This window comes from Lethenteron reissneri, chromosome 21, assembly GCF_015708825.2.
Source record: "Lethenteron reissneri isolate LAM-NWPU_2019-01 chromosome 21, ASM1570882v1, whole genome shotgun sequence".
NCBI classification, from domain to species: Eukaryota; Metazoa; Chordata; class Hyperoartia; order Petromyzontiformes; family Petromyzontidae; genus Lethenteron; species Lethenteron reissneri.
Window position 1 is genome coordinate 10,899,436 of NC_083799.1, and position 27,176 is coordinate 10,926,611.

The window sequence follows — 27,176 nt, forward strand, 5'->3', positions numbered from 1 at the left end:
CCCCTCCTCAGCGTCAACTTACAACCCTCACTACAACGGCAGAACCCTCACTTCACGCGATCTGCGTAACGCTTTTGAGACATCAAAGTAAAAAGGAAACCATAACGAAGAAGGGATTATAACCTTAGAATGAAATAGGTCTGTCACCGCGCGCCCTCTCATTGATACAATGAATATCACGTCGCGGTCTGCTTTTTGCTTGCAAGTTTCAGATTTACTGCAATACACCCGTCCTTGGACGGGCAAAAGGCTAGTAAATTAAGATTCTGAACAGCCGTCATAACTGCGTGCACAATTGGCCTTAAATTGTAAACACCGACCACTTGAATCGCGTGGCAATAGCGCACATATATAACCAATGGGAAACTATTTCCCCCATTATGAATGCCTTAAATTTTAGATTTTATAACATCACCTGTATGAACGCATGACCAGCAGATTTAATCGAGGTTTTTTTTGTTTGTTTTAATTGTATTAAGCAATGTTCTCAGTGGTATATTTGTTTAAAGTTATAACGCCCATCTCCCCGAAAGCAGCGGGTTATATACATACCGGGTACATGTACAGCTTCTAAATGTATAATTTGTGTATAAAGACATTTTTTTAATATATACAGGAGAACAATTCGTAACTTTCTACAACAAAATACCTTTAACATTAAACTATGTTCTTCTGATCAAAAAAGATCAACAATGCTCGCAATCACACAAGCAAATAGTAAATGCTACTTACGTGCGAAGTAGAATTATACATATTGTACACTGACGGCCAGTAATAACTGGGATTATGTCTTCGCTCTACAAACCAGTCATGTCACATAGCGGTAATAAATACCAAACACTTTAGTGCACACCAACCATTTTTAGTGCACGTGAGACCTCTCGGCTACCATTCCAACAAGCAAGCAATGGAGCAACAAAAACCTAACTACACGTGACATTTGGTCAAAACAACTGCTCAGTTACATAACCTCTTTATAAGAAAATGAAGAAAAAAGTTACCCATCAAACAAAACAGACGTTATCCCATTTCATGTTCATCTCCACTAAATCACATTATCAAATTAAGCCAAACTAAACATTTTCACCTTTTTTGTTATATAGTGTTTGCTTTACATTGGCAACCATTCACCAACATCCCACCAACTTTCAAAAGCTGTCCATCTAGAAACATGAAAATGGAGAGTATATCAACAGCAATATAATTCCATGTACATGCATTGATGTAGAATGTTAATGTCATAGCAAAATGCACAACCCAGAGCTCAGCACTGTAGACTATCAAAAGCATTTTTTGTAGAGGTGGTTCTCCTTGGGGTTTTAAGATGCCCAACCTTCATCAGAGAGAGTTTGTTCTACGAGCCGTTCGAAGCATTGCAGAGTACCTTGTCATTGTTCCTGCTCTGGTACGACCAAGCCCCTGTGACGAGCCATGTGAGTTGCACTTCTCACCAGGGGGGGTTTCGGCATGCGCGTAATCACACGATGACCAACGCTGCACATCATTAGAGGCGTCCACAGGTGGGTCAGGTGGCACCGATGATGTGGTGTGGTGCGCATGCATCTCAGAGTTCTGTACACTGCTGCTCGTGTTCGCCAACCTGCTCACAGTAGAGCGCAGATTGCGCTTGCCTTGTGTACACTCCACGTCGCTTGCCGAATGTACGCGTTTTTCTATGCCTTGGGCCAAAGATCCAGTTGTCAGTTGTTGCCAAATGCTGCTGTCTGTGTTGTTACGGGATGGTATTGGAGAGTCTGGATTCAGGGGTGTCACTACATCAAGGGGAGATGATGGGTCTTGCCCATCTGCTGAGCTCCACTCATCACCACCCGCCAAGGCCGACTCCTCTTCCTCCCGCAGAGGGAACGTCCGACGCTCCCATGGTTGCACCACCTGAAATGCACGCAGAAATGAACACCGCCTACTGTCAAGACTCAAACACTCAATAACTAATCCAAGGCTCCACTGCTGCTGCATCCAAGACTCATTTTACTAAAACAACTTTATCCAATAATGTACATGTCATGCATCATTATTGGAACCTGCATCATTTTTATATATTACTAGCGAGAAGTACCCGGCATTGCCCGGGGGAAAAATGTATTTAAAAACTTCTCTTAAAAACAAAACATATACATAAATTAACCTTACGGCAGAACCCCGGGGTCCCATAAGCCCTCGGCTCTTGCATAACCTGCGTTGCGACGTCATTTTAGGTCTGTTGAAGGCGAACGATACGGCAATCTATTCCTCTGGACGAGCTCTACACAATGTGCTAATCAAATTTTCAAAGTTTTGTATCTTCTGCGCATTCGTCCTCACTGCGCTTGGACGACATGACAACATAATTATTAGTGCCAGGTTGGTCGCAGCGTTTATGTGCGCGGTGGAATGGAGTTGGCAAAAGGCAATTAATTAATTAAGATTTTTACTTCCGTTTATTCGGGACCCCGGGGTCCCACCATAAGGTTCAAATACGAAGCTATTGTGAAAGCCCGGTGTTCCGTTTGTCTGTCCATTTGTCGGTCAACAAAATTATAAGAGGCTTGCAGAAGTCCTGAATCAAAAAGTAATAGAAAGTGGCGGGTAAATATTTGATCTAAAATGTTTCTGAAAATTGTCGACCTTCCCCCCCTAAAAAATATTTTAAACCCCCCGTAGGCATATATACCTACACACCCGACATACATAGAGTGGTATCTAGTGACTCTATAGTAGTATCTGGCTCTACGGTAGTATCTACTGACTAGTATTATCTGCCAACTCTGTAGTTGTATCTACTTGACTGTACAGTCATTAGTTTAACACGTAGGCTTTCACGACCAGTATTATTCATAATAAAGGCTTTTGGGCTAGATCTCGTAAGCATAAATGTGTCGCAACCCACCACCACCCGACACGGCCAATCAGTAAAAAATGTGTCACGTTAACAAAACGCCAATTAGTTACTTCTTCAGCCCACCTGTGTTTGAAGAGTGAATCCACAACATTTAGAATTTGAGTACGACGTTTCGCTGGTAATTATATCCAGCATCTTCGGGTTAAGAAGTATAATTTGAGTATGATGTTTCGCTGGTAATTACATCTATAGTAGTATCTACCGACTTGATAGCAGTATATACTGGCTATAGTAGTGTCTGACTGTAATAGCATCTACTAACTCTATAATAGTATCTACCGACTCTATAGCAGTATATACTAACTGTACAGTAGTATCTACCTACTCTACAGTAGTATCTACCGACTCTATAATATTATATATCGACTCTATAGCAGTATCTACTACCTATACAAAGAGCCGCGGTGAGGCCTAGTCCCGTGGAGAGCCCCCAGGCCTTGCCTAGATTGCCCAGCCGGCCGAGGTGCCACCTCGGCTGGCTGGGGTTGGGCTGCTACTCCCCCCCACCATCCCTCCGCCTGCTCTACAGTAGGAGTAACTACTGACTATAGTAGTATCTAACGACTCTATAGTAGTAACTGCACACATTGGGGTAGGGGGGGGGGAGGACATCAGTGTGAAATTTTACCTCCGTCTTTTTTTTTATATTGAAAGCGAACAAAAAATATCCCCCGCCCCCACAGATCGGAGCTTATCGCGTAGTATCTGGGTACTTTTTGATACGTAAACTCCACAGTGTGTCAGTTAAAAACGTCACAAGTTATGTCCACACACCACACACAGACAAAAACATATTTTTATAGATAAGATGCATAACTTATCTTGATAAAGCCTATGCTTGGTTAGACCAATTCATGGGTGAATATTCTAAACACATTACTGCGGAGGGAGCTGGTAGGAACGTTGGGTTGCTCGGTCAATGGCCAGGGTCAACCACGGCGTGGTGTATTCCGCAAATATGGCCGACTGAGGGCGGGCACAAGCCGGCATGAGCAAGTTAAACGTTGAGTTTTATAAGGGCACCACGGGGTGACCAGCCCCTCCCCACCCAGCCCCTCCCCACCCAGCCCCTCCCCCACCCAGCCCCTCCCCACCCAGCCCCTCCCCCACCCCACCCATTTTTGGATGCACGACGGACGGACAATAATCCCCTGTGGGCTGGTGTAACCAGGTGGTTCCTACCAGTTCAAGGTTTCATGAGCAGCAATGAACACTAGTATCAATGCTGGTTAGACACATATAATTTCCTCAAAGCCAATACTATACATCGCCTTTGATAAAATTAAATTCATTCCACCAGTTTGCCCCAATGAAAGCGTTGCCAAAAATAACTCGGTTAAGGAACTATTCTTCTCTTTCACCCATTCACTATTGAATCTAGACCCATATAAAGAAAAACCTTTAATTACATACCACAAATATCTCTTCGGCATTCATGTCGGGTGTGGACGAACGAGTTGACTCGCACAGAGAGTCCCTCAGACTCCTGTCTGTCGTTCTTTGCTGGATCGGCGGCTCGGTGTATGAGAGCTGTTCACCACCCCCTCCTGACATGGACGTATCAGGAGACGGAGGCGGGGGCGTAGCACGCCCATCCGAGACACTCTTGTGAAATGACCTGCAACAAATCCACAGGATTCAATGTGCTGTGGCAATGCCATTTGCAATACATATATTTCGCTTTTGACTGTAGACATCACATTATGAACAGTGTACCTTGCAATATGAAAGCTTCAAATCAAGATTGTAATATGATTGTCAATAATACAAAGTTTATGAATTACTATTGTTCGAGACAGTGATAATTAGGAAATCAGCTTTTTGTATTTAAAAAAATGTGTCTTTTCAACTAGTAGTTGACATCTACAGGCCACCTCTGGGCTTTACATATTACTTGAGCGAGGTACCAAAATGTGTCCACAAAGCCTGAAGGGATGATTTATTCCCTTATTTTTCTCACTTCCTAGGCAGAAAGTGGTTACTGCATTCCTTCTTATCCTATGCATATTCCTTCTCATGTGATGTAGTCACAAGTCATATATGCAGCACTCTTGAGTATAAAATATAATAATTACAGCTTATATATAGAGTGCCTTTCATAAATTCTTAAGGTGCTTTTACATGGGGGAAGGGGGGGGGGTTAAGCAGTGGCCAAGTAAAAATTCCTTCTGAATGAGAAATGTTTATAGGTGGAACTTGAAGATTTCAACTGAACCAGACTCCCTGACAGCATTTGCAGTTAAATGTAGCGAGACTCAGCTTTATCAAGTCTTTAATTTAAAATCACATACAAATATTTATACAGTCCAGTGTTAACACATTTTCAGAGGGAGGCCATTTCACCGATAAGACATTAGTATGAAGACCGCCACACCGCCTGCAAGGAATGTTTTCACGTTTGTCGGGGGCCGCGCGTCAAGGGCCACACTAAAGGCTACCAGGGGCCGTCAGTGGCCTGCGTGCCTTGCAATTAAGGATGTTGGAATAGTCCCTGGCCATGTGCCCTCATGATACGGACCTGGTACGACGCTGAATTGCAGGCGACCAGACGCACCAGCGAGCCTTTTCCAACTGCTCACACTTTGCATGGCGAATGGCAAACGCCTCATCTGAAAGGTCTTCCACCTATGCCACACAGCCAGAGAACACACCCATTACCAACACAGATATGCTTTATTTTCCAGTTGTCAACTCCACTTGTTTTTTTTTATTTGTATTTTATTCATCCATATTTTCCAAGTCCCAATAAATAAAAAATAATTTGAACTTCACAGAAAACACTTTTTTTTTTACAATGCACACTGCATTGTTGCACATCTACTCCGTAACTCAACAGCAAAAAAGTTAAGTTTACAATTTTGATAGGAATGGGAATTATTTACCTCTCCTTCCTCCACATTAACTTCCTGCAGGTTAGTCACAGGCTCCAGCTCTTGCCACCTAAAGAACCAACAACAATTAAGCAACCAGCAATTTCGGGAAAAAATATTTTTGTTAGCCACTCAATTTTTCATCATAGCATATGCCTTTCCACAAATTTTTATAACAAGGAACATACATATTTAGTACATGATTGAGAATAGGTTTTCCCCTTTTCCTGGCAACAAAACAGGTGTTAAGATATTCTTAGTTCTTTCGGTAAAGTCACGCAGAAGGAAAATAATAAAATCATAAAAATATAAAACAATAAAAATTCCCACGACGTTTCGACTACAACACAAGCAACCATCATCAGGTTTTGGAAAAAATAAAATCTTGCTGTGGATTTCACACCTGATGATGATTGCTTGTGTTCCAGTCAAAACGTCGTGAGAATTTTATTGTTTAATATTATTATTTTATTATTTCCCTTCTACGTGACTTTAGCGAAAGAACCAAGAATATGAATCCCTGCAGTCACGAAAGCTTTAAATCAGGTGTTAAGATGTTAAAACACCAATCTGAAACCTTTTACAAGGAATAATGTCTGCATTAACCACAATACTTGTGGTCAGAATGCAAAAAAAAACACTGATAATATATGCATTGTCTTTGAAACGGATTGGTCCACACCAGGCAGCTTTCTTTCGAGCCTAGTCTCACACGGAAAAACTATTCTCATATTTTGGTACTGGCAAAGGAGGTCGCATAATGTCGTACATGATTGAATGTAACATTTCAAAATGCCTGTAAAGTCACGGCTACATATGTTGCAAGCTTAAAAAAAGGATTATACAAACCCTGGAGTGAGGATTTCCTTGTATTGGATTTTCTCGACCCGGGCTGGGGCGGCCATAGACAGTGGGATCACGATGTTATTTATGTCATACGAGCTCTCACCCCTGCGACGCCGTACTGCATTCTGGGTTCAGACAAAAGGGACCACAACTCTCAGCATCACGTTTTACACTGCAGATAAAGCTGAATAATTATTTTCTACCTTTAGTAATCGATGGTCATATTTAATCTCAAACATTTCCATACAGCGTTTCTAGCAAACTGTGTAAACAGTAGTTGACAATAACATTTACTACGAGTCTGAAAATGTGTCAAGGCTTATTCTTTCAGCCAGCGTGTCAATTATGTACACGTAAACTCGAGATACAATTATTTTGTGTGCTACCGTCTGCGTCATCACCTGTGCGGAAGTTGATGGAGTTGGTGTTGACGTTTGGCTTGATGTGCCGAGAGCTGTGGTGGGTGTTTCGCACGAAGTAGGCGTCTGTGTGTGCCTAATGGGGGTTCCCAGCACCCCATCAGGGCAGTCTCCCACAGTGAAGCTGCAGCTCCGCAAACTTCGCGACTTTTTGCTCGGCACTGCAGCAGACACAAAGAGGCGTTTTAACCCAAAGATAAGTCACGTGACTCTGCATAACATTAATAACCGAGTAATAGTAATTTGAATTGTTTTTCAAATTAAATGGAAATACTTAGCAGAGTGCAGTGGGCAAAAAAAAAAATCAACCTTATTTTTAACATTAACCAAGTCCAATTAATGAACAAAAATGGTTGCAACCTACTTTAAAAGTAACGTTTTATAGCCTGTCAAGTATGCTAATTATTTTAATGTTTTTAAATCATTTTTCAATAATTTTAAAATTCTTAAAAATTATGGTTTACATTACCCAAGTAAATAACGAAACTTTGAGACTAATTATCTAAGGGGTTAGGAAAATGCTTAAGCGCTTCGATATAGTGACAAATGAATAGCTGTGGCACTTCGTCTGAATTTAAAGTGGATGCAATGAGAGAAAAGATAAAATGCAGGCAGCCAATCCAATACCTTAATGGGAATTTGGCACAGAAGAAACATAATTGATCACATTTTAAAGGAAGTGGACATGGGTACTGATATAGTTAGCATGATATTTTTTTGCAAAAGATTTATAGTACAACAAACTGCAGGTGGAACCAATGGTGTTCATATAGAATTCAAAGGTGGGAAATCATTCTCAGGACTACATGTATGACAAGTGAAGGCATTCACATCAGGGTGAATGTATTCTTTTTTTGAAGTCATTAGATTACACAGCAGAGGACTGAGCAGCACCACTTTGGGATCACATTCAGGCAGCCAGCTGTGATAAAACCAGGCTTCTCAAGTAAAGTGAGAGTTGCTCAGTCACAAAAATGCTCCACAAAACACTGTAATTAAAGCAGGGATTTTCACTTCATTTGACATATTCCAGCGCTCAGAATGTATCAATCTGGAAAGTGGCCAGACAATGGCAGTGTTGAGTGATACCCCCTCATGTGTGAATTTCCTCTGGGTAATCACATTTAGATCCGCATGCCAAACAGTTATTATTGATGGTAATGGCCAAACATCTCGATAAACGACACGACTGAAAAGATCCTGAGATGCAGTGAGGCCATTCCAGGCTAAGAAAATGGAATAACTTTTCTTTATGTTAGCAGTTTTTGCAGACCAAAAACAAAGGGTGTGCCAATGGAGGTGACTTTATAAGTAGTTATACAACAAATTCCAGGACCATTTGTTTGATACAAAGTAGCGTCATCCCAAATAAGAATGTATTTGTTTCTTGACATCTGGGAAAAATTTGAAAGAATTAATTTGAGGCTGGTGATGAATATAAGCGTTTGTACAACTGTGGTTTGCAATGTCAAAATATAAACGCTTGCATGATACCGAGAACGGTGCCAGAACGCCGGCGCTTCCTGTTGGGGCTGCAGCTATCTCCTCCCTCAGTGTCCGAGGGTTCCAGCAGGGAAGGGTCCAGGTCTGCCCGCACCAGGTACTGTCGCATAGACTTTTCCAAGAACAAACTGCTCCACTCGAACCCTGTTGAGAATGAAAAAAACACAGCAGTCAGCTCTCTTAAGATATCTTAGACAAACAAGTGCACAACTCATCAACTATTCTCATTCACTTCTCACTGTGCTGTTGTCTGCAGGCTTTCTGCTCGGCTGTTGTGTTTTACTTTAGGTACTTTGTTGTGCAGAAAGCAAACTTAACCACAGCCAAGTCCATACCAAAGTAAAGTTAGAACACCACCTTCAACAATAGGGGTATTCATTATGTTATTGTCCAAATCAAACCAAGTAAACTACTCGAAGCACACGTGGGGGGCACATACACTATGTTTTAGTGCCCATCGTGTAAGTGAAACAAATTAAAAACCCTGATTTGCATCCGAGTGCCTTAACACAACATATGCATGTTGAACGTCTTTCGCACTGTACAAAGCCAACCGTGCTAATCGGAGGTGCGGGGGGAAGGACAACTAAACACAAAAAACAATATAAAACAAAAAAGTTAGATAACAATTATTACATGAGTTAACTCTGGAAAGAAAACAAAAATATCATGGTATAAATTGAGATGTGTAATTCATTTCATTACTAGAATTTGACATGTAATACTTCCACCTAATTTTTCAGAAACCTTCCAACACTTTTATCACCAGTGGCACTCACGCTCAGATGGCAGCTGTCCTGTGTCAAGCTTCTGACGCAATTTACGCTCCAAGAAGTCCCCCAGAAGCTCCCCACTTGTTAGGCGTGCAGAATTTCCTCAGGGTATTCGCCTTAGCCTTTGGTACCAGCCTTGCTTGCCACTCCGGTTGCTTAAGCAAGCCACCAAACCGCTCTTGCAAGGGAATTTCTGTGCATAACACCACAGCAGGCATTTCAAAAAAGGATAATTATTTTATTGGCAATGTTTTCAAAACTGATTAAATTAAAACTGGAGCGAGAAAATCGTACAAAAACAGGGGGCATTAATGAAAGTAAAAATACCAAGTAAATACATCGCACTACGTGTAATATATTTTCAAACGATATTATAATAAAAAAAATATTGGAGATAACAGCAATAAAAGTTAATGACATATCCCCCCCCCCCCCCACTGGTGAAAGGACTAAGTTAACTTCACTTGTCCCCCAAAAAAATATTTAGAAACACGTAGCCTAAAACATCAATGAGATGTCCCCCCAGTATACTATTCTTTTGAGAGAACTTGAAAATTTTCCAGCTGTTGCCCAGGCAGCACAGTCAACAAAGTGAAATGTGGCACACCGTGTGGGAAAGACAGCACGGGGTGGAAGGAGGCGCGCAGCAGTGCCACCCTCTCCGGCACCGTCATGGTGTCCTGGTCCAAGGGCTGGTGCGTGACCACCTTAGAGGCGCAAACGATGCACGCCAGTGGTGGCTCACAGCCACACGGTGTGGTCAAAGGGCGCTGGGCCTGAGGTGGGAATATGGCCAGAGCAGTATTTAAATTTACTTCCAACTCACAGTGCTCACCACAATAACTTTAGGTTTTCATAAGTTATAAATTAAAACCCCATCTTTTCTCCCTTGCACATCCGACTCCAACTCCCTGCCCCCACCCCCCCAGCTAATATCACGCCTATCCCCCCCCCAACCCCTCAACACTTCCACTTGTCCTCTGGTCAACTTAACTACATCACCACTTTTAATAACCACTCTTTATTTTAACCACTATCACCTGCTGTACAATTTTATAATCTTTGTAAAATGCCTTCGATTACGACAATATAAATCTATATAAGTTGACGTAATGTATTTTTTTACATTCCATAAATCCTGTACACAAGATGTGAAAAATTATTGTACTCGTTTCACAGCTCACACAAATTAATTTCAGATATTATTCTACACGCCGCTGTCATCGCAAAACCATCATTGTTGGATAAGTGCAGTACGCAAAAATGGATTAAGAGGCCGTCCAAAACCATATTTACATTTTGAAAATAAAACATGCTTCAAATCGCTTTAAACAATTGTCATTGTAGTGCGTATTTAAAGTGGCGCTGCACTCTGATGTTGTAGGAGAAAACATTTATTAAAAAATCTATTTAATTAAGTAGAACGTCTTGTCTATATTTAATTAAAGTTGCGCATTTTTATGTGACGTCACATTTCTCAATCCCCCCCCCCATCGGCACAAATGTCTGACCCCCCCCCCCCATAGGTGCGGTATGTCATTTATGGACGGCCCCTAACGTATTTTTGGTCGTGAAATTTTCAAACAATAACTATATACTTAGGAGTTATGCTTGCGAAAATATTAGATTGGATAACAGTGGATACGGGGTACGTTTTTTCTCTTTCTAATATTTTGTCACATCTGTTGTACAAATGCTAAGTGCAGATATCAAGGACATGTATAAAATACAGCATAATACTTTATATAATGGGGAAATCTTCCCACTATATGTGCATGTTAATGGCAACGCACTACCTTGCGGCTGAGGAAATAGGCATTGCCGACTCGGAGCGTGCGTCGCTTGCGGAAGTCCCGAAGGGGTCGCGTGCGCGCAGCCACACAGGTGTTGTCAGGTGGTGACAGGGGTGGAGACTGCACGATGGCCGCACATCCATCAGACTCGTCCACATCTGAGCCTTCTGTGGAACTATCGGCACACCCTCCATTCTCCGGCCTGGGCAAGCAAGGGCATGTAATGTTCTATAAACAATCCCATACCAATCTTGATTTGAAGCTTTCGTGACTGCAGGAATCCATACTCTTTGGTTATTTCGGTAAAGTCACGTAGGTAGAAAAAATAATACATCACGACGTTGATCGCCACACAAGCAATCGTCTTCCGGTGGGAAAGATCAATTATTTTTTCTACCTACGTGACTTTACCGAAAGAACCAAAGAGTAGGAATCCCATACCAGCCATGCCAAAATTAAGCAAGGCTAAAAGAAACATTTCCAAACATTGCCACTTTGTAATCCATGCCAGTAACAGTGAAAATAGGGTTTTACAATGCAACTGAATGCCCTTATATAATTGCCAAATGAATGAGAGACGAGGACTTTTATTTCCACCAAAGCACTAGTTTAACTTGGTTGACCATGGTCGGCAGATCCGTGAGACCTAACTTGGATCTGTAACAGTAATAAAGTTCTGATGAAAGAGTACATTATATTTAATTTCATAAGTTTGAACACTCACAGGGGACCATCAAACAGCCTAAATGTAAGCAACAGCTTTCCAACCACACCTCACATGCCTATTGATAAATGTGGCAGAGAAATCAAAATGTTGTTTTACTTGTTACGATTTTAATTATAGCTTGAAGAGTGTGGATTTGTAAAGTTATACAAGCCAGTAATTCATTATTGGATGACAAATTCGGATAACAACGGTATGTCAATTCCCTGCATGAATGCATTCAAATTATGTCCTTGGAAAAACGTGTGGTTGGCCTACCCAGGCACGGTGCCATTGAGCTGGGGCATGGAAGGATTGGAGTGGGCGGGAGAGCCAGGGGAGATGGAGCTGAGAGGCGAGATCAGGCCACCCAGCGTCTGCGTCAGCTGCGAGCTCTGTGGACACATTGTTTTCCATCATTACGAAGCTGTGGAAAACTTGAGAGAACCACAATACTCAATGATTGATCAAGAAGCCAATAAACATTGACGTTTGGATTCCACACTTCATTGCAATGACTTGCAATTTCATTTTTGGAGAAACATGATCATTTTGTATTTGGGAAAAAACATGTCTGCCTTAAGAATATATTAGGGGTGACAAAAGTGACACTATGAGCCACATACTAAAACCTCCATCTGGCCAAGAGCCACAAGACACAAATGACCACGTGGGTGTTCACGCGGTCGAATCGCTCGCGCTGGTTAACTGTTGGGTATTGAATTTTTGAATCTGCGGGAGCACTCTGGAAATACCCATCTCTGGCTCCGCTACCAGAGGCAAGTGCCAGGTAGCTCCCGCTTCCAAAGTAAAAAAATGACATCTCTATCAAGACGCACTTTAACCACCAATGAGCTGCATGTGGCCCACGAGCCACAGCTGACAATTAGCTGACCACCGAAAAGGGAAATATGTTTACATAACAAGCAACATATTGTTAAAGCAAATTAAACTTCCATCATTTAAAATCAAAGATGTATACACCATGAATGAAACAAATATATTCAGATTGCATAATGGTGTGCGCACTTTAAAAAATAACCAAGCTCGTACCATAAGGTATCAACACATGAAGTTATTAAATATTGTACTTGTGCTGAAGTAAACGTTTGATGTAAAATAAAGTCCACGGAAGTAAAAACAAATAACTTGCCATACACCTCATCTGTGTTCATCTAAATAATTCAGTGAATATGCATGCGCAATTCGCCCATGGAAGATGCACTTACTAACCTGTTTGTGAATGTTGCTGAGCAGCACCGCAGGGCTGCAGGGAGACATCTCGGCCCTAGTGGATTTTCGAACGCCGAGTGGACCTTTGAGCAGGGAGCCTGCTGCACCCAACCGCTGCATCAGGTCCACTGGTGCCTGAGGCTCCCCCAAGATCACAGCACCCTGTATATAAAACAATGGTGCCCTTTCTCAGTTACATATATGTGTGAACAACTATGGGAACGCTAAGCTTATGATCCTTTGAAATGGTTCGGAATCAAATCCCGGCAAGCAGGATTTCACATTTAGCCGGACCAGTGCCAGGCGAATAATAAAATAATTCTGCACAGCCTCCTGCAACACCTCGAGTGGCAGTGCAGAGCCATGCGCAGTCGGTGGCACAGGATTTGTTGCTGCATGTACTGCAGTTTCCCTACACTGTAGCACTATTTGTAGCTATTTTCCTCCATGTTTGTTTCTTCCTTCCTGTTCCTCCATGGCATCAACATAATTCGATGGTGAGTACATAACTACTAAGTAGAGTACAATGCACACACTAAATATAAGTTGTTTTTTATTTATGTATTATATTTCAATGTTTAGAGTACAGTAAATGTATTAAAACTCATTTTCATTCATGTTATGTGTTTGTAATGCTCATTAGGGTTCTCAGGATAATTAGCGATACGTTACATTCATTTTAATTAATTTTTCTGCTTAGCTGGACTTATCAATTCACAGGACCAGAGCTCCCTCCCAATGAGTGTTGCTAGCTGGGGTTTTACTGTAGTCTGTAAGAAGTAAAATATTATATTGCTGTACCGATTACAGTCTCAGTGGACGAGGCTGTAATCAGTACGGCAATGCACAGTATTCAAAATTACTATTCAGGCATTTCATTAAGAAATCTAAATCTCTACCCAAGGATACAAGTTGGTCTATTTTATCTATGGCTGCGTTTCTGTTTGACAACATTTGTATGTCTGGCTTCTGTTACAAAGTGATGCTATGCATGCGTACTGTGAATGTACTTGACAGTGAATGCAATAATGCCCAAGGGGCAGACAAACAGAAGGTGCATGCTGTTAGAATGATTACATTAAGGGCACCGTTACAAACAGTTTTTGCTATAAAATAAATATTATTGACCTTAAAAGCATTAGAAATACATTATTTTTCACTATTAAAATGGAAATACCACTTTTAAGTAAGAGGCCATGACTAACAGACCGTTTGCAGAAACTTTACTGGAGCTATACAGCACGTGTGTATGCAATATCAAGTAATATAATTCAAGGCATTAGATTAACTTGCAGCCCTTTGCCAATATTCATTTAAATATTTTAAAAAACACGTGCCTTCATGCTCATATGAGCAATGGAATATTCATACACAGCTTTCACCCAGTGATGGCAATCAACATTCCCATTGTTGGGGCCCATTCTCTCCGTAGAATACTATTGTTGACAATCTCCCAAAGTGCTACCTAATTTTACTGACTGGAGAACTGAAGGGCCGAGTTGACTCTGAACCAGGATTTTAATGCACATCTTTTCAATTAAAGTTGAAAACTCTAATGGTAAACTAGATATACAGTAAGTACTCCATTTAGGTTGCTCCTATTTACGTTGTTTCACAACGTTGCCAACGCAATTTCGATTTCAAATGCACGATTAATTGTAACGTTATATTGAAAAATTCAAAGAAAATAACGTGGTAGAAGTTTGAGCTGCGTACGTAACAACGCACTACGCCATGGGCGCCCCCCCCCACCCCAAGCCAGAGCTCAAGCCTCAGCAGTGTTCACGACATCACCATACCGTAACTCAACTCCCCCTTTACCCTACACCAGGCCTCCAACTAAATGCAATCTCCGCCACCATCTCTGGTGAATACTCCGTGTTAACTTAAATAACGTGTTTAAAATTGTTATACAACGTATTTTTGGGTACATTTCATGATTTTAGGGTACTAATACAAATATGTTCTGCTACTTTTGACCTTAAAATTACTCCCAGGAATGCATCCTTAATTAATTGCATTATATTAATGGTAAAATAGGTTTTGCCTTACATTGTTTTGCCGAATGTCACGTTTTCCAGGGACACATCCCCTACGTAAATAGAGGACTTGCCATATTTGAAACTGTATGATTACAAGAAATCCAAGCGAGCTGCTTGGTTAACTATTTCACCCATTAAAACTAAAATGCCCATGTTATTCCAAAACATACATTTTAAACAATTTAACGAGAACATTTCATTTCAATTAGCAGGCTGTTTTTGCATTCACAACCTCTCCACCACTTACTCAATTTCTTGTAATAGTGTCAAAAAATATATATTCTTGATTTAGGTAAAGCAACCTCAATGTTACGTAGATTTTTTAAGCTTTTTGGGCATTCATCTCAAGTACAGTTTTTACCATTAGTACAGATACAAATTACAATGAAATTTCAGGAATCCTTTACAGTTATTGAAACTGCCAAAACAAATAAACATGTACAATTACATATGCCAACAAATGAATCCCCCCTTGGGATAGAGCACGTTGCAGTCAAATTACTTCAAAATTAAATTGAGCAAATTTATCAGATTTAAATCATGAAATATCAGTAAAATACGTGAACAAATACACATTTAGAACAAGCATACAAAAAAGGACAATATTTATCAAGCTGCTCCCTCCATGCTAACCTTGGCCTGACAGATATATCCCAATGTAATTATAGCAGCAGCAAATCACCGAAGGACTGCAGGCAATGTCAACCAATATTTTTAAAACAACCATCAACATCACCAGTCCCTTGCACACTGTAAGTGTTCATGCCCACATGGCTATGGAACATGCACACACACAAACTACCATGGCCTGTGAGAGACAGGGCACGCGTATACGTGCCTTGTTGGTGCGGATCTGGCGGTACAGCTCATTGTGCTGGCGGATGCGATACTCCAGGTCGGACACCTGCGCAGTGAGCCACGTCCAGCGGCTCGCCACCATAGCCCGCTCCTCTGCCCAGCGCCACCCAGCACTCGTTTGTCTGTGGACCCACATGAGCAGGGCACATCATCCACTTTAATAAAGCCTGCTACATATGCGTAATATTAAGGGTCCGGGGAGAGGGCCTAAGCAAACATACTATGATGGGTTTTTCAAGTTGTGTTTCTTCAACAGATATGAATGTTAGGGAATAATTGTTTTGCTCTTGCAATTGCGTAATCAGTTAAAGACAGGTTTGTGTGAACTTTCTAAACAGACGTTTTACCACCTCACCCCAACCCACTTTACTCTTCACATACAGTAGATGAAAGTCAAACAACAATTTGTTCAAATATATTAAGTCAAATGGAAACTCAGTGGTTAAAAATCAATAATTTTATTTTTAGCTTCTGCTGTATATCTTTCTTAAAAAAGTTTTGGCCTCTTCCTTTGTACATTTCTATAAATATTGCATAATCTAATATAAAAGTTGTACCTTCCATATTATACTCAACCACTCTTTACATCACATCAATATACCAATGGTTTCCATGAAAACCAACTAAAAGCGACACATTTATAATCCAACCCAGACCTCCTTAGCCACACTCGTATCAAAATGTTGCAACATCTTGCATGAAACTGACATGTGAAACCACAAGTGGAATATAATGGCAGATGAGAGCACTGCTGATTCGTCAGGACATCTAACAAAGCTTCACTCAACAACAATGGAAAGTGAATGACTTAACGCTCGCATATATTTCCTTGCGAAAATTTTTTGATTCCCAATTTTGCAAACCACAAGTCAAGATATATAATGCATATACGGTTATCGCTGGGCCTTGAATAGCTGAGTTTACAAACAAAGCAATGGAGGTTTTTTTGGGACGTTTTAACCATGAGTTTGTCATTTCCCGAGTGTTGATTAGTCAAGTGTTTATTCACCTTACCCAAAAAAACCACAAAGGCCTACTTATTTCTTCTGGAGTATAATTTTCTTGGACATGATCTTTTTGCTGATATTTGGTGGTACAGTATAATAAAACCTTTTAATTACAAGAACATATTTTCAGTGTTTTCGTGTAACTTTATATTAGGTAGCTTATTAGATGCGTATGCAGATTATCCTTTTAAATAAACCTTGCATTACGGGATTGTGAATTACTATTTCGAACTGGATGAACAATATACGGCGAGTTTGTAACCTCGCCTGCACATGTATTACGTATGTGCTCTGTTGCATACCACATCGAATTTGAGCAAGCCATTAAGGCTGCTTGAAATAAAATGGGATTTATTTACTTCCCAATTTTGTCATTGTGAGTATCACCATCATGTCACAAGACAAATTTGCAATTTTCACTCTGCAGCGAGCAGTCAAACACTTTTGCAGACTAGCCCCCAGAATAAGATATCAGAACTACTTCTGAATTGGACCTCTTTATCCACTAAGATTTGCATTTAACTGCCCGTATAGGACCCACCACTGCGATCTCTACATTGGGTCAAACTTAACATCTCTTAATGATCGACGGCTTGTGCATCAGGTCTTATTTATTCATGATGTACTTACAAAAAAATCAACAGACTATCTGCTGGATCTCCTCACTGTTTCAAAGAACAAATGTGACCAGCTTCACATTCCTTATTGCCGTATAAATACTGGAGGAAGGGCCTTTGCTATTGATGTCCCCAGAGTCTGGAATGCTATCGCCAATAAACTGCAACTTGGATCACTACCTATGAGATCTTCACTCAAAACTGCTCTAGACGAGTAGTACACCTCTAGCTGCCACTGCTATTCAATGGCCTGAAATCAAATGTATCGCTCCGGATGACCGCTGCACAGTATGATATTGAGTTTTGATTATAGTGTGCTGATCTTTAAAGGTACATTGAAAATTTTTGATACTCCTACGGATACTCCTGCTGTTATGGAGTGACTCATGCTGCCAGCTATGGCAGCAAAGTTTGGTCATACATGTTATGTATATCGTTTATTGTTAAATTTTAATCACAGTTCCTATGATCAGTTACATTTTTTATAGCTTTATTTTGGTGATTTCGAAAACGTTTTGGTTTAGCCATATTTGTTTGTTGTAGTCCAGAGTTAGACTGATAATACTCTTTGGTTCTTTCAGTAAAGTCGCGTAGGTATAAAATAAATCACGACATTTCGATCGCAACACAAGCGGTCGACCTCAGGCGGAAAAAAATAGAAACCAGCAGTGGAACTAATGAACTTCATCAAAAGAAACAAAGAGGATGGATTCCTGCAGTCACGAAAGCTTCAAATCAATATTAGACTGACAACTTTAATCTAAATAGTCTTATGGTTGTTATTGTTTGACTTGCATCCCCACTGGGATTTTTGCACACAGCATTAATATACGGTGCTTTTTCTGGAAGACTTTGTTGTTTTTTTCCGAATTTTTCTGTTGCGCGTAGTCACTTTAAGATGTTTCTTGTTCATGTTTTTGTTTGTTGCGGTTGCACCCGATTCAAAAGCCGCATGGCTCACAGGGCTATACCTAATAAATGAAATGAACACATTATGGGTAAACTTTAATTGCCTGCAGAATATTTGTCGCAAGACAAAACTAAACGTTTCGATATTAGGAATGGAATAAGCCAATTTAAGTGAAAAAAACTAAATTTACATGAGTTTTGTGCAGTCATTGACCAGGCTAAGACCATCATTTTTTTACACTTGAGAACCGGGTTGAACCAGAGGTAGCTGCCCATATTTTTATCCAGGAACACAGCGGTGCTTGTGCAGTGCTCGTACTCGAGCCATCCAAGCCACCCTTACACGAGCAAATGTTTTGTCCGCCTGTCCGTTGGCACATCACCCGTTTTCACCATAACTGCAAAATCATAAACAAATTGTAATTATTATGCTTACTTACCCAAAAGGGCCTGCCAAGTTTTCAACAGAAGGGGTGATGTTGCTATATTTAATCACAACTCAATTTTAGTTAGTTTTCCTGTTTCGGGATGTTTGATCAATAACAGTTTACCCACCTATGAGATGAACAAAGAACCTCGAGGAAAATATGCAAAACAGGGGGAGAACTCGTCACACAAAAAAGCCCAAATCAGAAAATGAACCCAGGCTCTCAATTGCAGTGGTAACACTTGTGCCACCTTGCCACCCCAAATATAGCTTACATAGCTTAACAATACAAATGCCAAGAGCTGCATGGTTTGTGTCTGGCAAGATTGTTAGACAAATTACTAGTTTTTATTTGATGGCGAGTATGTAAATAATGATACACCTACGCCACTGCATTCTGGTACACTGTACCTTCAACAATACACAATAAAGTAATTTATCAAAGAAAACCCCACTCAACCTTGAGACTTTTAGAAGCGCAGTTGGTGCATTGAGATGTTTGTCCGATGGTTTTCAAAATAACAAGTGTTGTGGGTAGGAGTATCCAGAAAACAAAGTGAACACTCAAAGGTTCAAAGGGGTTCATGTACCCACTTGCATGTGGAAATATGCAATCACCTGTGGGTTTCACAAATCTTTATTTGAGCCACCAACCCTCACTCCCAAAGTGCTTGACCACCACGATGTACTCTATATGCATGGGTGATTGTACTGTATGTGTTATAGATCTGCATGTATTACAGTAAATGAGGTGGAGCAATGTTAGTGCGGTACACTAGCAACATAAGTTCGATTCCTGGCCATATAGCTAACAACAGTGCCGAGAGGTCCCTCCACTTCAAATACCTGAACTGATCAAAATATAAAGTACGCAAGTACAGTTAAACAACCCCCATGACAGACACAGTATCCATAAGTGTTTTTACCAATTATATTCTCTATTTGTGTATATATACAATCAAATTGTAATAACAATCTTGAGAATCTTTAAATTCTCTGTAAACCAAGTATCCGTTTGTCTAAAGATCTTCAGCTTTGGAATCATATTAACAAAAGTCTCCCTTAAAGGACTGCCTTGCTGGCTTCTTTATGCACGATAGAAACGATTAACAATTCCATGAAAATATGGCAGAAAACATGTGAAAATTTAAGATTATATAAAATTGCCAGAGTACCAGTCAGAATAAGGGATATTTTGGTCCAAGCTGAAAAGAAAATATTTCTACTTGCAATATCATTCACCTTAAACCAAAGTAATTAAGCAAATAAAAATGCATGAATTTCAAAAGACAAACCAAAAACCTTAAGATGAGAGGAATTTTAAACTGGGTATTAAAACAATATATTATCATAGCAAATCAGTACAATCTAATGTCCAAATCAATAGCTGCCGAATCATAAGAAAATATTTTTACCACTAAATGAATACGAAATCTCCAGTTATAAATATCTGCATGTTTATTATGTAACCAATTAGCCACTTAGAGACACCTAAATGTACACAGAAATTTAATTAGAAATTTCGATTTAAAGCTTTCGTGACTGCAGCGATTCATCTTCTTGGTTCTTTCGGTAAAGTCACGTAGAAGGGAAGTAATAAAATAATTTTATTTTATTATGTTTTATTTTTATTATTTTATTACTTCCCTTCTACGTGACTTTACCGAAAGAACCAAGATTAATTAGAAATGTTTGCTTTATTTAATTTCACAAATGCATCTCCACAAACCTCATATTTAAACGAGAGAATTATGGAATTTGAATGTTGTAGGGTAGGTTAGGTGTATATTAATTATCTGTGGCCTAAGATAATCGACAAAAAAATAAACAGGTGGAAATTTATGGACAGCCAAGTGCCCTCTATCAACGAAAAGGCAAATTAAGTCATAATTTGGCCATGCTACTTCCTTTTGCTTTGTTATTTTTCACATGTCAAATATTAGTTAATTCCTTTATACATATTTTTTGAAGATTTTGAAATTAACATTTTTAATGTAACCTGATATACTCTTAGGTTTTTTCGGTAAAGTCACGTAGGAAAAAAAGTAATAAAAATAAGAGAAATAATAATAGAAATATTTATTATTTTATTTCTATTGTTATTTCTATTATTATAATAGAAATATTTATTACTTTATTTCTTTTGTTATTTCTTTTTTTACCGACGTGATTTTACCGAAAAAACCTAAGAGTATGAATCCTTGCAGTCACGAAAGCTTCAAATCTAGAATGTAACCTGACAGTAGAAATAAGTGACCGACATGCTTACTAAAAAAATAAAGCAATGTATACACGTCTATTTTTTAATACATATTTACCCTTCATTTTCCATATATTGTAAAATCATTTAATCTCACAGAGTTCTTTGCCAAATAGCTACTTTCCTTGCTCTATAGAAAAAAAAACACACCAACAATGTAATAAATAAAAAGTGGGCCAGGCATGATAGATATGTTGGTTCCAAAAGGACCGAGGCAAGCAAAGGCAACTGGGTCTCGTGTGAATCACATTATAAAGACCAGTACCATTTGAGAATAGTGCAACAGTAGTAGTACAAATGTATTTGATCACAGGGTTTTAAAAACATGTTAAAATGTTTAGATAAGACCTAAACATATCAGGGAAATCGCGTAAGCCAATACTCGTCCTAACTCTGATTCCACACAGGATTTACGCAAAATAAACCACATGAATTCAAAGAGAACCTAAGGATATTCCCGGTCGAGACCGCCCTTAAGTCCACCATTACTCATGTCTATACACACAAACAAGCACACGATATCATACAAAACACATGCACACAGCAGCTCTCACAAACACACCAAACTCGGGTGTGCACAATCAATTAGAAAAATATTTTTACTATTAAAATATTATTATACAGCCCCCTGAACTATATAGCTCTTTTCAGAAGCGACCTGGCCACAAATGATAGCTCAACGATGTAGCATAGTATCAGGTAGAAATTTATATAAGCAAAATATTCTGAACGCATATTTCTAAATGTGGAGGGGAAACCCGGAAGACTCGTATAAAAATCCACGCAACCACGGGAAGAACATGCAAAGCTCCAAATATACAGGCGTCAGGGTCGGGGTCAAACCCACGACCTACTGCATAGCAGGCAAGGTAGTTAAACATCTCGCCACAGTGGCGCCCCCGGGTCCGCATACACTGTACTCTCCCACACAAACTCGCACACAAAGACACGCAAAAACAGCCACTCTCAAACAACCACACATTCCCACACAAGGAAACTAGAATTACACACTCACAAAATGAATGCGCACCAAAGGACTCGCATTTCTTTAAAACGATTAATATATACTTACCTCACAGCCACAGACAGGCACGGATGTTGCATGGGGGTTGTCTTCCTGGCAACATATTGGCTAGTGCAGTGGGAATGAGGAGGTAATCCCGAGTTACTGCTGCGCACCGGCTTTGCGATCTTGCTAGGAGTGCAACATACTTTGCCGTTTTTACCTATGCAACTCTGGATCCTACACCAATCGACGCACTTTGGACAAAGGCCTTTTAAAATATATTTCTCAATTCTCTTCATGTTATACCCTCATTATGCTGTTATAGCTTTCAAAATTAACATCACTGTTCAGCTCAATCCCAAAAATTAATGCCAAGCCTAAAAGGTGAATTATTTACCAGCCAATTTAACTTCATGGCCATGTAAATAAGAGTGCAGAGTGCACGTACCTTTCTTTTTTTTAAACATGCTTAAAAATGTAATGTATGTTGAACTTCTTTCGCACAGTACAAACGTGCTAATTGGAGGTGGCTGTTGCATTATAACTGAACATTAAGGAAAAAAATTCCGTTGTGACAATGGCTAAGTATTCCTTTTCTATATGGTTGACAGTGTTAATCAGAACATATTTACAAATAAGCCCACTTTCTGTTCATACGTTTCTAAAAGTTGTGTCAAAACTGTTTGCATAAAAATGCAGTGAAACGTATCTTGAAACCAGTTTTCCACTATAAAAACCACTCCCGGAAATAACCAACTGACCAACCACAATGCACCAGTGTTGGTCGCTGAATGCTTCAGTGTCCATTAAGGCGCCCCACAGGATGGTGCCATCGTATGGACTTGTGGCATAGGTTTGGTTGTGAATAACCTCAATTATCCACACAATGGATTTAACCAAGTTATGAGATTCATGGAGGCTTTCCTGGGCAAACAAGCGAAATTATAATTGCTAGTAAAAATATTAACTATAAATCGGGCAATCCGAGTTGTATTCACAAACATGGTGAACATAAGTGATCAGCGGTATGAGACTAGTCCATTACCAACCCGTACTGACCAGCATAAAGCATTGTCAAAACTGCCACAACTTAGATAACATTGGAAGCACGTCTTTCCTGCAGGGGCTTGATAAATCTCTCTACATTAATTTTATATATAAAAATTATCCACTGTAAAAATTAATAACAATGTTAAGTTATAACTAAATGTTTAATGTTATGTTATTATTTTTATATCTACGTGGCTTTACCGAAAGATCCAAAGAATATAAATGTTCAAGATTTATAGAACCTATTATACATTGACAGTGAATATTGTGCAACTTTTTTGTTGGGAAAACAACCTGCCTTTATTCATTCCCATGTATTTTTCTTCTCGCCCGATACATGTCATAGTAATTGCCAAGTATTATTGGTCTCTACAACAAGTCATGTGACTTAAGCGAGGTCCACCCAGGTTAAAAACATCCTACTTATTCTATGCTGATGTGAAAACGCAGTTTGTCCATAAAGGCAATAAGGCTTTGCTATTAAAGCAATGTGGCCAAACGCAATTTACTCGAATACATTATTGTTGTAAAAGGTTAAGATACATCGACAATTTAAATAAATAAAAAATTACGATAGCAAAAATGGAATTCAAAACAAAGAGCATGGAAAATGTACATGCTGCCTAAACGTTATTCTTGAGAAAACATTCGATTAATGATTAGAAACGAATCTTTGTGTTGCTAATTAGGGAAAGGCATGTTGCTCATATAAACTAAGCACTTGGCTACAATGCCTATTGTAAACAGTGGCTGCAATTGTTCAAATTTTCAGCTGGTTATTAATGCAAATTAACTACAAATTTGACCTTGCACAATGGAATTCCCCTTGTCCAAAAGATTCAGATACATATTGTATTAGTCGGAATGTTAAGGAGTTTTACATTTTTGTTCAATGAGTAATATATGTATCATTTTTACACGATATACTTTCAAGACGTGTTACATTTTGTGACTTAGGCAAACAGCAAGTAATCTGCCAAAATAATATCACATTGGCAAAAATGTATGGAACTGGATACATGGGAAGGGTGTCAGGTTAATGTAGATTTGCTTGGTTAATGATTTTTTCTCATTGTAATAAAATCCTAATCCGTTGTTAAAAATGTACATTTTGTTAATAAACTGAAAAACACAACTTTTCTAACCACAGGAAAAAATCTAAATGAAGCGAATGATTTTACCCAACCTATTGTGATCTTAAGTACAAAACAGTTACATGTATACTTAAATAATTATTATGTGTACCCATTATAATATACACATACAAATTTACAACTTTATATTTCAATATCCTTAATTTGTTGAAAACAAACTTTTAAAAAATCTGTCGACAACAAATACCATCTCTTGTTGACTTGTTGTAGAAGCATGCCACTTCAGGACAAAAACAGAATTGTGGCTGAATTTCAATAAAAATGGCCTCAAAAGCAAAAGTAGGTTAATTGAACGAATCAAGGTAATCAGCATTAAAAAACGGTAAATATTCTCAAAACTATGGATTCGTTGAGCTGGATTCAATTTCATTTCATCTAATTTATAGTTCCATTTTTATAAAGACTGCAATTTTTCCACAATCTGCTTTATGGGTTATATAAAATAAAAAAACAAATTACTTTATACAATATGTAACATTGAATTTGGCAAACCAAACCAAATTCAATGTTACGAAATGATGAAACACCCTCTTGTTTTACCATGTTTTGTAATCTTCATTAACTCATTCACGACCTATTGATGATGCCACAATGTCATGTAAATTGAACAACAGCATTTGAATACAGCTGAAAAGGCCGCTGCGAAAATCTGCAAAGACTAAGCAACAGTGAAATTGATATGTTTGTGGCTGTTAACCAGATAAATGTTTAACGTGTGCAACGGTCCAGGCAAATGCATTCCAAAGACTGGAGTTAAGAGGTACTCATGTTGTAATAAGGCCTTCTCAGCTGCAAGGTGACTTAGACTCAAATATCTGCACTGTCACTTAACTAGGCATATGTAACACGAACGTTTATGTAACATGCAAATGTAAAATATAAGCATTATGTAAATGAAAGGAGCTGTACATTTTTCTCAAAGACTTGATTTCTGAACTCGCACGTACAGAGTCGCGGACGATGTGACAAAAGGGCACAAATGGAACTGATGAATATGCTTACAAAAGCAACACATTCAGTTAGACAGTAATGGCAAATGCAGTGGTGCACCCACAGCTGCAAAGTCAACGTAATGCTGACATCAGCGTCAAGGAGGCGAGACTGTTCATAAAGACAGCAAACCCCCCCCAGACCCACACATCTACTAACACCGTACCCATGCTGAGTAACAAAGGATGGGCCTGCACAAGTAAAAACCCCAACGAGAGTGCAAGAGAAACACAACTGGAATTACATGTGTATTCATGTCCCATACACTTGTGATTTTTCAAGTCATAGTGGTTCAAAGATACAAAGCCCACCACTACCTGAAAGTAAGAAAATAGCTATAAGCATCTGTAGCACACAAGGTTGATCAATCGGATTGGCACCACCAAGTAATCGTCGGTGAAAGGTTACATGATCGTTCCCAAAAAATCCAACAAGACTTGACCAAGAGTGGACTCACATTGACGTGCGGCGGCGTCTGACATGAAGGCGAGGCATCCTCTCCTCCTCGACGTCCGTCTCTCCACCAGAGCTGCTCTCTGTGGCATCCGAGTCCAAGGCCCTCTCAACGTGGCGCAGATTGGCATCTAAGCTTTGAGAAACCCGCTCCAGTTCTTCCCTGGGAAGCTGCTCAAACACCAAATTCCTTCCCCTCTCCAAGGGACTCGAGTGCAATCTTTGACTTCTTAGACAAAGGGGGCTGCTTGTGACATCCAATCTTTTGCAAGCAGCCGATGACACTGAAACTCCATTCTGCAAACACGCCTGACTTTGCCCACGATTGAAGCTATCTTGTGAACGCCTCATTGCGAGGCTTTCCACCAAACCTCCAAGTTGCTGCCTGACATGACTCTCGGTCTGCTCAGCCTGAATCAGGCGCAGATGTTTCGACAGCCTGCGTGCCCGCTGCTCAAGCACGGCCAGTTTGTGCACGGAGCTCAGCACTCTGGAAGCCATCGGGCACTCGCCTGGGTTCGGGTTAGGTAGGTCTATTTTGGTATCGGCTCCAGACACGTTCACAAACGCCAATGGGTCTGGACGGCAGGCAAAGTGTTCATTGGAGGTACTGGAATTTTCTGCAAGCAAGGCCGCTCTTGAATCTGCCACATTGGAAATTGCGCCATTGTTATATTTTTTCTGTTCAAACCTAGATTTCCCATTTAGCACGGGCACATCTGAGTCACGCAAGATGGGAAGTTTACTGGTAATGCTATTGTTATGAGTTGAAGATAGTTTCTGCAGTTCATGAACGTCCAGAGCTGTGCTGGATATGGGGTCCAAACAGCCCGAGTTGCATACATTTTTCAATGCTGACTGATCCCCATTTCCTGTTTTCTTCCCATTCAGGGGTCTGGTACTAAGATCACTGTTGGCCTTCCTTATGGTCTGCGGTTGTTTTGCAACGCCATTCTTCTGCTTGCCCACCGAATTCTGTTCGAAAGTTTTCATTATCTTTTGGCCCAGATGTAAAGACGCCTGTCCGAGTTTGCCAAACACCCTGCCCTTCACAATTAAATGTTTGGAATTCGCCGACACCTGGTACAAGGGCAACAGCTCCCCTGGCTCCGTGTCTGTGAACTCTCCACTGCCGGGCGCCTGAACAATGTGCGTTATGCTGCCTCCGTCTAGTCGCACGGGCTTCTTGCAGAGGCAGCCCAGCCTCTTGCGCACGGCGGGTATGTTGCTGCTGCAGCTGTAGCTGTTAAGGCGGCGGTCCGAGGCGGCAGCGGCGGAGGCAGTGGCAGGGGCCTCGAGGGCCGGGTCGGGCACTGACGGGGCGAGCTTGAGGCGGCGAACCTCGGTCGTGGCGGCTTCTGTGA

General features: G+C 40.1%; 1 protein-coding gene across 1 annotated transcript; it reads right to left on the reverse strand.

Annotated features, from left to right (window-relative positions):
* Window positions 1-280: 280 nt before the first annotated feature.
* Window positions 281-26,827, reverse strand: LOC133345228 (KAT8 regulatory NSL complex subunit 1-like protein). Its single transcript, XM_061555805.1, is given in 16 exon segments — window positions 281-1,893; window positions 4,313-4,517; window positions 5,418-5,524; window positions 5,782-5,839; window positions 6,619-6,740; window positions 7,017-7,195; window positions 8,529-8,681; window positions 9,317-9,368; window positions 9,370-9,503; window positions 9,918-10,086; window positions 11,107-11,305; window positions 12,086-12,201; window positions 13,040-13,201; window positions 15,920-16,061; window positions 25,817-26,613; window positions 26,615-26,827. Coding segments are annotated over 16 exon segments (3,189 nt in total). The 5' UTR covers window positions 26,654-26,827; the 3' UTR covers window positions 281-1,338.
* Window positions 26,828-27,176: the final 349 nt, after the last annotated feature.